The sequence below is a fragment of the Pinus tabuliformis genome, chromosome 9 (assembly GCF_031772625.1).
Source record: "Pinus tabuliformis cultivar Carrire ecotype Pingquan chromosome 9, CPIR1, whole genome shotgun sequence".
In the NCBI taxonomy this organism is placed as follows: Eukaryota; Viridiplantae; Streptophyta; class Pinopsida; order Pinales; family Pinaceae; genus Pinus; species Pinus tabuliformis.
In genome coordinates this window covers 669682501-669696338 of record NC_142307.1, presented here as the reverse complement: position 1 = coordinate 669696338, position 13838 = coordinate 669682501, and the positions used below count along the sequence as shown (strand labels likewise).

Genomic DNA, 13838 nt, shown 5'->3' with positions numbered 1-13838 from the left:
TAGACCCAACAACTGAGTTGGGAATACTTGTGGGGTATACGGATACACCTCACAACTATCGAGTGTTTCTGCCTGCTAGTTATAGGACAGTACTGTGCAAGGATCTAAAGTTTGATGAGAAGCGAGCCATGTGAGAGTCACTTGAGAGGGAGCTCAAGTTGCATGGTGATGATGAGGAACTATTAGTTCCTAAGGAGGAGGAGCCTCCTGATGATGTGGAGCAGCCGCATGCAGAGATTCCAGTGGTGGAGATCACCACTACTGGAGAGTCTTCCAGAGAGGGGCGGAAACGCTCTCGGGAAGATGATACATTGATGCAAGATGCGAGAGAGAATGTGGGGCAACCATCCCCTCATCACAGACAGAGGAGATCTCCTGATAGATACACTAGCTACATGGCCCTGGTTGGGGAGTGTGTAGTGACTGAGCCTTCTTCTTTTGAGGAGGCAGTGCAGCAGCCTGTTTGGATGGATGCGATGGTAGAGGTGTATGATTCTATCATGAGGAACGATGTTGGGATGTTGTTCCTAGACCTGGGGACAAGTCAATAGTTACTTCCCGATGGATTTACAAGGTAAAGCAGGCAACTGATGGCAGTATTGAGAAACATAAGGCAAGATTTGTTGCCTGTGGTTTCTCACAGGATGAGGGGATTGACTATGATGAGACCTTTGCTCCTGTTGCAAGGTACTCATCGAGCAAATCAATTCTAGCACTATCAGCACAGATGGGTTGGAAGATCCATCAGATGGATGTGAAGACAGCTTTCCTCAATGGGAAGATTGAGGAAGGGGTATACATTGAGAAGCCAGAAGGATTTGAGACCTTCAATCGTGAGTCACATGTGTGTTAGCTCAAGCGAGCATTGTATGGGCTGAAGCAAGCACCCATGCTTGGTATACCAGGATGGACAGTTATTTCACTGAGTTGGGCTTCACTAAGAGTGAAGCGGATGCAAACCTCTACCACATCATTGTATATGGTAAGCTATTGATTATTGTACTTTATGTCGATGATCTGATTTTGACAGGTGATGATGAGTTGATCAAGTCTTGCAAGGATGATCTCGCAAGAGAGTTTTAGATGAAGGACATGGGCCTCATGCACTACATTCTAGGCATCGAGGTGTGGCAGAGAGATGGGGAAATATTTGTTTCTCAAGGCAAGTATGCCAATGAGATACTAAGGCGCTTCCACATGGATATGTGCAAGCCTATGGAGACTCATCTAGCATGTAATTGGAGGAAGGAGGATGCTACTTCAGGTGAGGTAGTAGCTACTACAGTTTATCGGCAGCTTGTGGGTTCACTCATGTATCTAGTGAACACACGACCAGATTTGTGCTTTGCAGTGAACCAGCTGAGTCAAGCTATGGTTCAACAACCAAGTTATTTTGGAAGGTGGCAAAGCATGTGCTGAGATATCTCAGAGGAACTACACAGTATGGATTATGGTACAAGCAGACAAAGGGAGTGAAGCTCCAAGGCTTCACAGATGAAGATTGGGCAGGTAGTCCATCAGACAGGAAGAGCACTTCTGGAGGGATCTTCAACCTTGGGTCAGCTGTAGTTTCTTAGTATAGCCGGAAACAGATATTAGTTGCACTTAGCTTAGCGGAGGCAGAGTACATGGCAGCAAGTCAGGATGCATGTGAGGCCATCTAGATCCAGAAGATCCTAGTGGGATTGTTTGGTCAGATGATGGATCCGACAGTGATATATTGTGATAATCAGAATTGCATTAAACTCTTTGAGAATCTAGTGTTTCATGACAGGTCCAAGCATATATATCTCCGCTATCATCATCTATGAGATTGTGTGGTCAAGAGGATCATGATGTTGCAGTATATTTCGACCAAGGAACAAGATGCAGATATTTTGACAAAGGCATTGTCAAAGGGCAAGTTTGAGTTCCATAGAGACAAGATCAAGGTTGCTGATAATCCCTTTCTTGTTGAGAGGGAGTGTTGAAAAGTGTGCAACAAGAAATTCTAAATTTAGAATGTGCTAAAAATAGACCTGCTAAAAACAGCATGTCTAAAAAATAGCATTTCTAGGTCCCTTCCTATTTATAGCAGTCCTTGGTCTATCTATAGGAAGTAAAATTAATTTTGGTCTTAACAACAGTTTGAAATATTAATTAATTAATTCAGTTGAGTTAATTAATTAAGGAAATTCGAATTTGAAGTCTTTGTGAGCATGCACATGAGTTTCCTCCACTGATTGAGGGAATAAGCATGAGTTCTATAATGAGAGAATCAGTTGACTTAGTTCTAAATAGTCAAGTCCAGTTAGATTATTTTAACAAGTTGTTAAAATAATAATTTATAGTTTGTTAATGCTTGCATTCATGTGACAACTACTATTTTAGATAACTGAGGATTCAGTCATGGATAACTGTTGCATGTCAGTTCTGTTAGAGACCCAGTTGAGATCAGATGTGGGATAATGTACTATCAGATGCTTAACTATTTCTAGTAAGTAGTTTTTGCATGGTTAAGGAACTAGTGTTCTCAAGGAATACATAGTTGGACCATTTCTTGTTTTTGGTATGTTGGAATTAATAGCATATGCTTTTACTATTATTTCCTAAGAAAACTACGTAAGGACCATAGGGAAAGCCTATATAGATAGGGCTTGGGTGGTTCATGAGACATATCTTCATATCTTCATAGTTCATTGAGAACTGAATAGCTTGAGAGCTAATTATTCTTGTATTGTGAAGAAGATTTCCACTTGATTGATAATACATGGTTGGGGTTTTATGCTGGTGCTTTCCCCTGGATATATCTTGTGTTATGTGTGATTAATTATCTTAATCAGTTATGCATGTTTCTACTTGATGTTGCTCATGATTTCGATTATGCTTCCACTTAATGTTTTGTAGAAGTAGAACAAGTATTATGCTTTAGGACAATGCATATATCGGTTTGTTCTACAGGTGAAATTTCTACAAGCTCGGGGAAGAACCAACATCTCCTATTGGTACAACAGGAGAAGAAGGAGAGGAGTCTAAGGAAATGGAGAAAGAAGAAAAGGAACCAGAAGAAATGGAAATGGAAGAAAAAGAAGCGGTTGGTAACACAATCGAGGCTATCACACAAGAACTGTCCCTAATTGTGGAACCTGTTAATGCAGAAATGGAAATGGAAGTGGAAGAAGCAGTTGGTAACACAATCGATGTTGTCACACAAGAACCAGCCCTGACTATGGATTCAGTTAATACAGAAATGGAAATGGAAGAAGTTGTCAAACTTGTTAGTAGAGAGATGGAGGTGGAAGAAACTATGGAAACTGTTGTCGGTCGGGTAAGTCGTTCTTGCGGACAAGACCGACCTCCCTAGTATCTAATGATATCTAGTGACAAGCAAACCAAACAAATTCTATCTTTCTCTAAATATGCAATTTATAAATAAAGGCAAACAAGTGTTTTAGGCCTACCTTGGGTCCAGTGCAAGTTTGTGGAAGCCACGCTCCGTTGATCCAAATGAGCTCCGTTGTATAGAATCTACAAACACAAACAAACACACACATTAAATAGCACCTGAAAAGCAAATATAATAAAGCATATTTATCATGATGATCAAGGAATTCATGAAACAAATCACATAAGACAATTTATTGAAAAAAATGAACCTGGTTGTATTAACTTTAATCAAAGAAGAACTTTACAACCTTGGTGCCTTGATGTTGTACAAGCTCCTCCCAGGGTCCAGCAAGAATCTCCTCTACTTTGACAAGTTTCACTCTCTTCCCAATGAAGCCAAAAGGTATGTAATCTCTCCTCTCAAGCTTAACTAGGAAGTCTCAATTCCAACAGCATTTACCCTAAAAAATGTTCAGCTTCTAACCTCTCTAGCAACCAGCCCAATGCCTTAATTTATAGTGCAATGGAGGGAAGTTACTAGGTCTACCTTCAATGGGATAAAGCCCTCCTTCAAAGGGATAAGCTCCTCTCATCAAGGGATTAGCTCCTTTAGTTTTGGGATCCATGAACCAGCTAGGAGCGAACCATCCACGTCAAGATTCCTTCTAGAAGCGTCCAGAATTAACCACAAGTGAGTTTTTAAGAATAAACTTGCGCCTTTTTGATTTTCACAGGGGTCTGCACCCACTCCTTTAGAGACAGAGCGGGCAAGTCTGTAGGTAACATGAACCAGGGGTGTGGGACTGTGGGTAACAGTAAGAGAAAGTGCGGAACCAGAACTTTATTGATTTTCAAAGTCTTTCTCTCATTTTTAAAGCTTGACATGAAGAGCTGAGGTTTGAGACTTGCTAAGGAGGACAGTATGAATGATGATAGACCCATACTGACTGCAAATAGTCATGGTGACAATATTTTTTGTAACAGATTGCCCCCTAAAGTGTGAAGTTTGTAGTAGATGAGGATTTCATTTATCATCTAAAAAGAGTGAAGTACTTTATCATTTCGAGGATCATCTTGTGGAGATCCCGGTTGGAACCTGTAAAAACATTCAATACAAAATATATATATGAGATCATATCATCGCTGAGGTAGGCATTCCCATACTCAAATCAAAACTGACTAGAAAACTAACTACTTCTCTGATATAGGAATGATCTTGTAATACATCACACGTATAGACACATGTAGACACAGTATGGATGCGGCCATCTGTTTATGAATAGTCCACTGTATAATGAATACAAAATTCCTCGCAGCGTGGATGGTGGAAACTAGATCCAGGGTCTTGATTTCTACTTCCCGAAATAGTATGATTCTATCCATATGAATGAATGTGTCGAAGTCGAACATGGTAGAAACCACTTGATTACAAGTCAATGATGCAAACTGTTAACAAGTGTGAGAGAAACTACCATTAATGTCAATGGCTCTCAAAGTACTCAGTACAATCCATGAGATGTGAATAGATGTGTTGATGTCGAACACGTCACGGAATCCTTTGATCGAAGGTCAATGTTGCAACCTATCGTTGAAGGCGAGAAACCTGCCATTGAGGCATGCAAATCCCAAGGTGCTGACAATTTCTAGATCATCTTTCTAGATAATGAGCTGAAGTCGATAGAAATCGATCCGTCGTAGGCAAGCCCACAACACGAAACCATAGATCAAGTTTTAAGAAATATAGCTGCAAGGACTGACTCAGGGATGGTCAAGATGGATGACAGATATTTTGCAGATGAATGGTTTATTTGCACTGACCTCTTGAACACATAACGACACAGCAGATGGTTTGGTGACAATTGACCCAAAGTTAATACCCAGAAACTGGCTGAAGACTTTCAATATGGTTTGATCAACTGTTAGGCAAAGGATTTCCCAACCCAGGTGAATAAAAAGTGTCATGTTCAAGAGTGGTTAAAAGTTTTTCTGGGATACAAAGTATGACAAACAGGTTCTTTTTTCTCTCTTTTCCCCCACCATTTCTAGCAAGTACCTCTTTATTTTTAACAAGTTTGAGGAGGATAACATTTGCTTGATTATAAGCTCATCCTTTGGATGAGTCCAACTTAGTTTAAATTCGAACCCTAAGAAGGAGTGGTTCGTTCTGTTTGTAATTGAACAGGTCTTTTATTGTTAAATTTTAACGAGTCCAGTATAGGAGAAACTCGGCGTTTTTCAATTTTAGAGAGTCTGAAAAAACTTAAGAAAACTCCATGGTTGTCCTTTTTCGTAAATTTGTGTCTCCCAAGCCCAAAAAAATATAAAATAATATTTGAGAGAACTGCTTGATCATTACGACCAAGGAGTACTTTTCATAATCAGTGTCCCTGATCTGAAAAAGTAAAAAAGCGATCAATGACACGTCGTTTTATGACCAATATAAAATTTGAAACGAAAAAAATCCGGCAATCTTTTCATGTTTTTTACGGTCAGAAAAGGGCTGTAAGTGGACCATCTTTTTAGTTCCGTTTTAACGAGCTTAAAAAGAAAAAATCGACAATCTTTTCATATTTTAGGAGTCAGAAAAGAGCTTAAAGGTGACTCTAATGTTTTTTGTCGAAAATGACCAATTTTTCCTGAAAAATCCGTTATCCTGCACAAAAACTTAAACATTACTCATACTTGTTTAAAATAGATAAAAATTCTTCAAAAGTGACCTCTTTAAAGTGAAAAATTAAAAAATTAAAAACTCATTTATTCAAAAAAGCTTATAAAAAGGGCTTTTGTAAATTCATTTTTACCGTTTGACTTCAGAGTGAGAAAAGAGAGCTTTTGGTCAGAAACTTCCCGTGAAGATTGCGGAAAATCCGTCCGTTGGAATCGAACGCCGTCTCCTCCAGGTAATGGGGTCATCATCCTACTCTTTCATTTTATCCATTTAAAAATTGTTTTTAGGGCTTTATTTTGTTTTTTAGGAAATTTTTTAGGTTAAAACCCGCGCGCGGGGGTCCGCAGGCATAGCATAGGAAACCTGCGGACCCCGACTTTTTTGTGAAAGGAAAAAAGTCAGGGGTTCGCACCTGCCATGGAGGCAATGTGCAGACCCATGCACTGTCTCTAACACAGAGGGTGCGGTCCCCACATCAAAGGTTTTTAAACCTAAATTTTTCAAATTCCACCCAAAAATTTGGATTTTAGATATTCTAGTCCGCCTTTTTATTGAATGTAGGGTGTACATCATGCTTGATTGGCGGGAAATGAGCACGAGGATGTGGATCTCGCCATGATTAATCATCAACATTCGATTGATGCATTGAAGGCATGCAGTTTATACAAATTCTGGGCCATACCTGGCATGAGGGCCCAGGTGGACTTTTTGCAATGGTTGGTAGACAGGTGGAACATACAGGACCAGTGTTTCTTTATTGGTGGCCACTAGCTCGAAATGGAGCCGGAAGACATTTACTTTTTGACTGGTTTTCCTAAGAGAGGTGAACATTTGACTCTATTCGGGACTAGGCCAGGTGGCCAGTCTGTCGATAGCCTCCGGCTAGAGTTCTGTAATGACCAAACTAGAGACAAAGGGATAGATATCAAAACCATCTCCCTTCCTGAACTCAAAGTGATTGCGTTTACTGTTACCAGGCTCTGCGGAAGCACAACACTACATATAGCCGCTAGATCCCAAATGCGGATGGCAGGAGACTGCTTTCAAGGCACCATCTTCAATTGGTGCGAGGATGTGTTGGCTAATATAAAAGGCCAACTGACTAGAGTAAAGAATGGACAACTGAAGACTTTTGGATATGGTGCTTTAGTTGTGAGCTTTGGTCTGGAGAGGGTCCCAATGTTGGTCCCACAACATCTTACTGTTGGAGCTGGACTTCCTCGAGAGCCCAAACTAATGCGTTGGGTTGCAGTTATGGCCCGTCATCCTGAGGAGGGAACAGAAGTCGTTCGATTTACTCCTGAGTATTTTCATTGGTTCGAGAACAAAGTATTTTCTATTCAGGATTTTCCTTATGCTGGGGTAGATTATCGTGGTGACCCAGACATGGGTCTTCCACCAGGAGAGCAATGGGATGACTCAGGTAAAATCATTTTCAACATTTTCTAATTTAATTTTTTGTTTTTGTTTTTATTTCGTCTCAAAATTGATAGTAAAAAGTTTCAAATGCAGATGTAGGTCCACGGTGACCAGCCACTCTCTGGCCTTATGAGAGGAAACAGCCAGCTGCAGCAGCACTAGCCCCACAGGACGAATCTACAGAGACTTTGGCCGAATTGGAGAGTCATCTAGAGCGTTTGACATCAGACATTCCAGAGACCAGGATAGATGACATTCCTCTTAGGCTACAACACTATGTGATTGGGGTCTCAGGACCTTTCAGGAGGTTCCTTTGTAGGGTGGCCTGTACAATGGTTTCTTATCGTGATCATCACCAGTGATAGGATGATCACCTGTTGTAGACTCATATGACATTTTTTTCTTTTTGTACTATCATTTTTGCCGATCATAAGGTGTTTTTCAACCTATGATCGAAGACGATGTATATTTCACACACTTCTATGCTATGCTATATCACTATTGCCGGCTTATCTTGTAAAACATGTTAAGGAATGTTTTTAAATTTACTTGTATGATTATTGCAAATGTCTACTTAACATTCGAGAAGCAATTGCATCTGCTAACGTATTTAAATATCTTGGAATATGCTGATATTCAATACAGTCAAATTCATGTTCCAAGAGACGAACTCTCAAAAATAATCTCAATAACAAACAATGTAAACTTTGAAACGGGAACTGATACTGTTACCCGTTTCGTAGAGATATAAAAAAAATGACTCGATTTTCAAAAGTGGTGATGCAGAATACACATGTTTTTTTTAGAACATGATTTTTGGAACTTTAATTTTTTTTCATGTTCAAGGATGAAATCAATTTTTAGAATGGTAGTGATTTTCATGCTGATTTTAAAAAGTGAGTATTCTGCATCACACCCTTTTTTTAAAAGACCTATTTTTTGACTTTTAATTTTCTAGTGTGTGAAATGTAAAAAATTATTTTCTAAATTTGATAGTTTTTGAAGTCGTCATTTCATTCATATTTTCTTGTTCTCTATCTTTATTTTTTTTTTTTTTTAGGGGGGTTTTTATTGTTTTGCGTTTTTAAATTAGAAAGTCGATAGTTTGAATTTTAGATAATCTACATATTTATACATCTTTAATTAATTTTTCAATCCACATGAAATAATTGTTTCTAAAAAACAACATTTTTTAACAATGGACATAAAAATAACCATTTTTAACATAAATATAACAAAAAAATAAACGTTTTGATAATTTTTTGCTAGAATTAACATGTCAAAATCACAATTTTTATACAAAAATATTAACTAAAAATGGTCAAATAATAGTGTTTTTTTATGAATTTCATGTCAAAAAAATAATAATAACAACTTTTTTTTTCAAAAAATAATAATTAACTTAAAAATCAATGCGAAAATCACAGTTGTGCTCTCTCTTTCTTTCACATACCAGACTCTTGATGGAAATTTCAACTCTTTTGAACTTTTCCAATCTGAGATTAGCTTCTTATCACTTAAAGCACTTGAAATATTTGTATGCATGAGCTCAGGTGGAGTTCATTCACCAATGTTTTTTGAAGATACACCTTTAAGACTCTTTGGTCCAGAAAGATTCACAGAAATTTTCCTTGATGCCATTTTCCTAAAAAAAAAACACATAAATTAGTAAATAAAAAAACATATTAACTTAAATTAACAACAAAAATATACCATAAATTTTTTATTTGTATAATCAGAATTGCCCAGCCACCTCTAACGGGCAGGCGGGTCGATGGGCGAGCGAGAGGTCAGCTGAGGGATAATGAGACTAAGTGCACAATTAGGCAAGTATGGGCGAGCCCCTACCCATGCGCCCCCCACAACCCCCTAACGACTACATTGAAGCCCCGTCCCCATTAACTTATTCCTCTCACGAGAGATCTCTTGTCTGGATTCACTACACATTAATAATTAAAGTAACACGCCTGATCCAATCTTCGAAAATGATGATGATGACAAATCCCTTGATATGATTACCAAGTTATTGTACTCCCTGCATCCATCAAATCTGTGTTTTCTCTTTGTTTCGCTCGCCAACTCTGTATTTCTTCGTGGTCCATCTTTTGCATGCCACGCTAGATGTTTGTTTTCAGCTGAATTTTCTATTTGAACGAAGCTTCCTAAGCTTCCCCCCCTCCCCGGCCCCCCTCCCCTTCCCTCAACCTACCCCCTACCGTCCCCCCACATTCCCGCGCCCCATCCCCCCTCGCCCCCCATCCCCGCCCCCCTCCATCCCCCCAAACACCCGCCCCCCATCCCCCCAAACCCCCTACACCCCCCAACCCCTCCCCGAGGGAGTAAACTTGTTTGAATAACAATAGAAAAGGTGTTTGGTTTTTTCAATGCATGGATAGAGAGTGATTTGTTGTTGATATTTAAGTAATGATATTTTGTTTATGATTGAATTTCAACTTAATCTTTAGGTCTTCCGTTGTGATAAGAACACACATGTTTGACATCATATTCTAGTGTAAAAATGTTGTTTCTACATTGATACATAGCTTAATCTCAACTCTTTTACAAGTAGTTAAAGTGCCAAAAGGCACATGCAAGGGAGGTTGTGGGCTATTAGATATAGAGCAATGAATACTACCATAGAGGGACACAACAATCACAAAAGGAGTCATTTGTGAGGAGATAATTGAGACTTAAATAAATATGGATAAGTAGGTGGCAATCTAAAACAACTTAACATATCTTCCTTATTGTGTAGAAATCAATTTTAGTAATGTGTTTGGGTGCATAAAATGAGTAAATATTTCCTTCAAACTTAAATCATTTAAACATCAAGCTTTGCATAGATGGTTTGTTTATTGAGTCATCAACATGAATAGTGCATGGTTTATTACCTTTTGCAAAGATTGGCCTTTGAAGAAATTTTGTATGAAATGTTTTGACAACATTTATCCTTCTATTAAAAATGTACATATTACATATTAGAAGATATACTTCCATTATTTTGGAGTTCCACCTAGGTTTCCATTGTGTCTTTTCTAAGCCATTTTTCCTTCAGTGTAAGCATGTGTACAAATTTATTTATTTATTTATTAGAAAAAGTCAGAACAACAATTAGAAGCCCTGCTTCACTCTAACAGTGATAATCGTAATAATTAGAAAATATGATGGTATTCAACCTTGATTGAGGAATCCCCATGTATGGTCCATGTATTAGATATAGAATATGGATATGCAAGCATTGAGAAACATTTCTTGGAATTTGAATTGCTCAACTTTTCATTCCTTTTGAGCATGACCTTTTTTCTTTAAATTTTTTCAAATGCACTTAGGAATGCTAAAGCAACAGTGTTTTCTCAAATTTCAAATATAAAATTTTATCCTTTGCTAGACATTCATATGCATACATCAAATTCACATACTAACAAATAAATGCATTTTTTCCAACACATAAATGTAAAGACCTTATTTTTAAACATGTGTTTTATTTAATATTATCCTCACATTGATGAATAGGGAGCCATGTAACATTAATTCCGATGTGATTATTCAACAAGAGTAAACACATCATTTGCTTTTTAAATCATTATTAAATAGATCTAAACTAGTTTCATTCCACACATATTTTCATGACGTGATTCCTGAATCTCAGATTCATTTTCAGCTTTATTCTTTAATCTTGTGTAAGTTGATGGTAATTGGTTGGCTGTGAATATAGTGGCCTGGTTCATACTGTGATACGCGCAGAGGATGCTGCTACTCTCGCATGGGAAAGCCTGCTTCCGACTTTTCCATTCATGGCCTATGGCCCAATTACAACACCGGAAAATGGCCACAGTTCTGTGATTCTTCCAGAGAATTCGATTACTCAAAGGTGCCATTAATTCTATCTTTCTCCATGTACGAACATCTAATGTTTACCTAATAGGATCATGATATACTCTGAGAAAATTTGCAGATTTCAGATTTGGAGGAGGAGATGAACAGTTATTGGGGGTCGTTAAGTTGTCCAAGCAGCAATGGACAGGAATTCTGGGGACACGAGTGGGAGAAGCATGGCACTTGCTCTCTCAATCTTGATGAGCATTCATATTTCCAGAAGGCTCTCTCCTTGAGACAAAATATAGACATTCTTGGGGCTCTTAAAACTGCAGGTGGTCACATATCATAAGGTCACTCTTAGATTAATTCCTTGTTATAAAATTTGTTAATTGGTAGTTTGTTTGCAGGTATTAAACCCGATGGAAACCAATACAGTTTGAGCGATATCAAGGAAGCCATTAAACAAAACACTAGGCAGCTCCCAGGAATCGATTGCAACACGAGCGCAGAGGGAGAGCATCAACTATACCAGGTGTACGTGTGTGTTGATAAATCTGATGCTGTCACTGTTATTGAATGCCCCATTTATCCACACAGCAATTGCCCATCCATGGTTGTGTTTCCTTCTTTTGGGGACGATCAAGAGTCTCAAGGGGATTCTACAAACCAGAATATTCACGGAACAGACGAACTCTAGATCCAGACCAGCAGAAAGCCTTTCAATATTCTGTTATCATTATAATATCCGATTTCAGCAAGAATTTTCATAGGTTTGTTGGTGGCTACTGGAATCTACTGCATAATGTCACAAAGATACGACACGTAGTTTCAAACTTTCATGTTATTTTTCTGTGCTATGCACAAAACCATATAAAACTGTATGACTTCTGGCGGGTCGATTCCGGGAATCGACCCGCCACCGGTAGGGCGAGGTGGGGCGGACCGGGGGTAGTAAGATTGGCCATGTACTGCAATTTATGACAACAACCGCGGTAGTACCGCCGCCCTTGGGAACCCTGGTACTACGCCTGCACTCTCACCCTTTGAACCATTCATCGGCCTACCATTTAATTCGATCTTTCTTCCCTTTCTCATCACTTTCCACGGTTGTTCTATTCTTGAACTATCTATATCCCAATTTCTTTGTTTTCTGTGCAGAATGGCTCTCACAGAGTTACTCTCTGCAATATTCGCTTGAAAGAGAGGAAAGAAGGGAAGAGGATTCAAGGGGTTCCACGACTCGGCCAAGCATGATAATGAGAAGCCATACTAGACGTGGTGAGAGAAGCAGTAGGAATATTAACTTTGAATCGCCGCAGGCAGAGGAATATTATTATTAATATTCTGTTAGTTTCAGTTAATGTCATTTTGAATCAGATTTTCTGGCATTTTGATTTCCACTCTATTTTTCTTTCTTCCATTTTTATCCTACCTACGAATGCCATTTGTATGATTGTTTGAGTCTATTTATGTTTCTTTGAATCTATCGTCGAATTGTAAATGCAGACAAGTTTCTGCGAGACTAGTCGTTATTAGGGATACACCCTCCTCAAAGCAGCGTCTTCGGTGTAATTGATATGGAAATCGAATTGCAGCCTATAATTCTTCCCAGGACGGAAGATCTGGTAAACTGGTGCGCATGGTTGGTTCCAGTTATTTTTTCGCTGATATGGGATGTGTGGAAGGCGTGGAAGACGAGGGCTCTCTGGATTCCAGGACAAACACTTGTGCTCAGCGTCCTTATTATCCAATTGCTCTCCTATATCGACTATTCGCATATCAGCGTATATTCAGGCAGCAGCTACCAGACAAAAGCGGTGACGGCCGTTTTGGTTAAAAATCAGCTGGTGATTGACAGCGGAAGACTTATGATGTGTGTGCTCATTGCTTATTTGCTTCCAGGAATGGCCCATTCCGACTCTACTAAGGTGGGGAGCGATCTGGAAATCAAAATGCCAGAAAATCTGATTCAAAATGACATTAACTGAAACTAACAGAATAATAATAATAATAATATTGCTCTGCCTACGGCGATTCGAATTTAATATCATTAAATTAAATTATCATTTTATCATTTCGTGCCTTTTTTCATCGTAAACTTTCTATTTCATAAATTCTTTTCTGTATATTTTTCCATGTATCGTTGTCTGAATGATTAAATCTTTTTAGATCATTTTGAAAAATGGTTTGAATTTTATTTATTTTATTTTTAAATAAGATTGGATATTCCAAATATAATATAAATTCTTATAAACGTTGAATCTATTTTACGTTAAAAACTACAATTCTTAAAATACAAAATTACAGCTTTCACCAGATTCTAATGATTAGCGTATGCTAGGAAACAAGTAATGATTGGAAAGTTGGAGTGGAGCACTGGAGGTCGTCCAAATCGTAAATGAAAGGAGTGGAAGTGAGAGCACTGACTGAGGGAGTGCTTACTCGCTGGGTTACGATCATTTTAAAATCAAAATCACACGCCTGGATATAATCTCCATTGGCCTGGTACTTCAGTTTTTCCACTGAAATATTGAAATAGAGCGTTAGGAATTTCGTGAGTGATAAT

The 13838-nt window shown here is 38.5% G+C and overlaps 1 protein-coding gene across 1 annotated transcript; it reads left to right on the top strand.

The window, feature by feature from the left end:
* Nucleotides 1-3049: 3049 nt before the first annotated feature.
* Nucleotides 3050-11971, top strand: LOC149150445 (ribonuclease 1-like). Its single transcript, XM_089442794.1, has 4 exons — nucleotides 3050-3307; nucleotides 11169-11324; nucleotides 11409-11604; nucleotides 11680-11971. Exons 1-4 carry the CDS (start codon nucleotides 3050-3052, stop codon nucleotides 11967-11969), a joined length of 900 nt encoding a protein of 299 aa, XP_089298920.1. The 3' UTR covers nucleotides 11970-11971.
* The last annotated feature ends 1867 nt before the right edge of the window (nucleotides 11972-13838 follow it).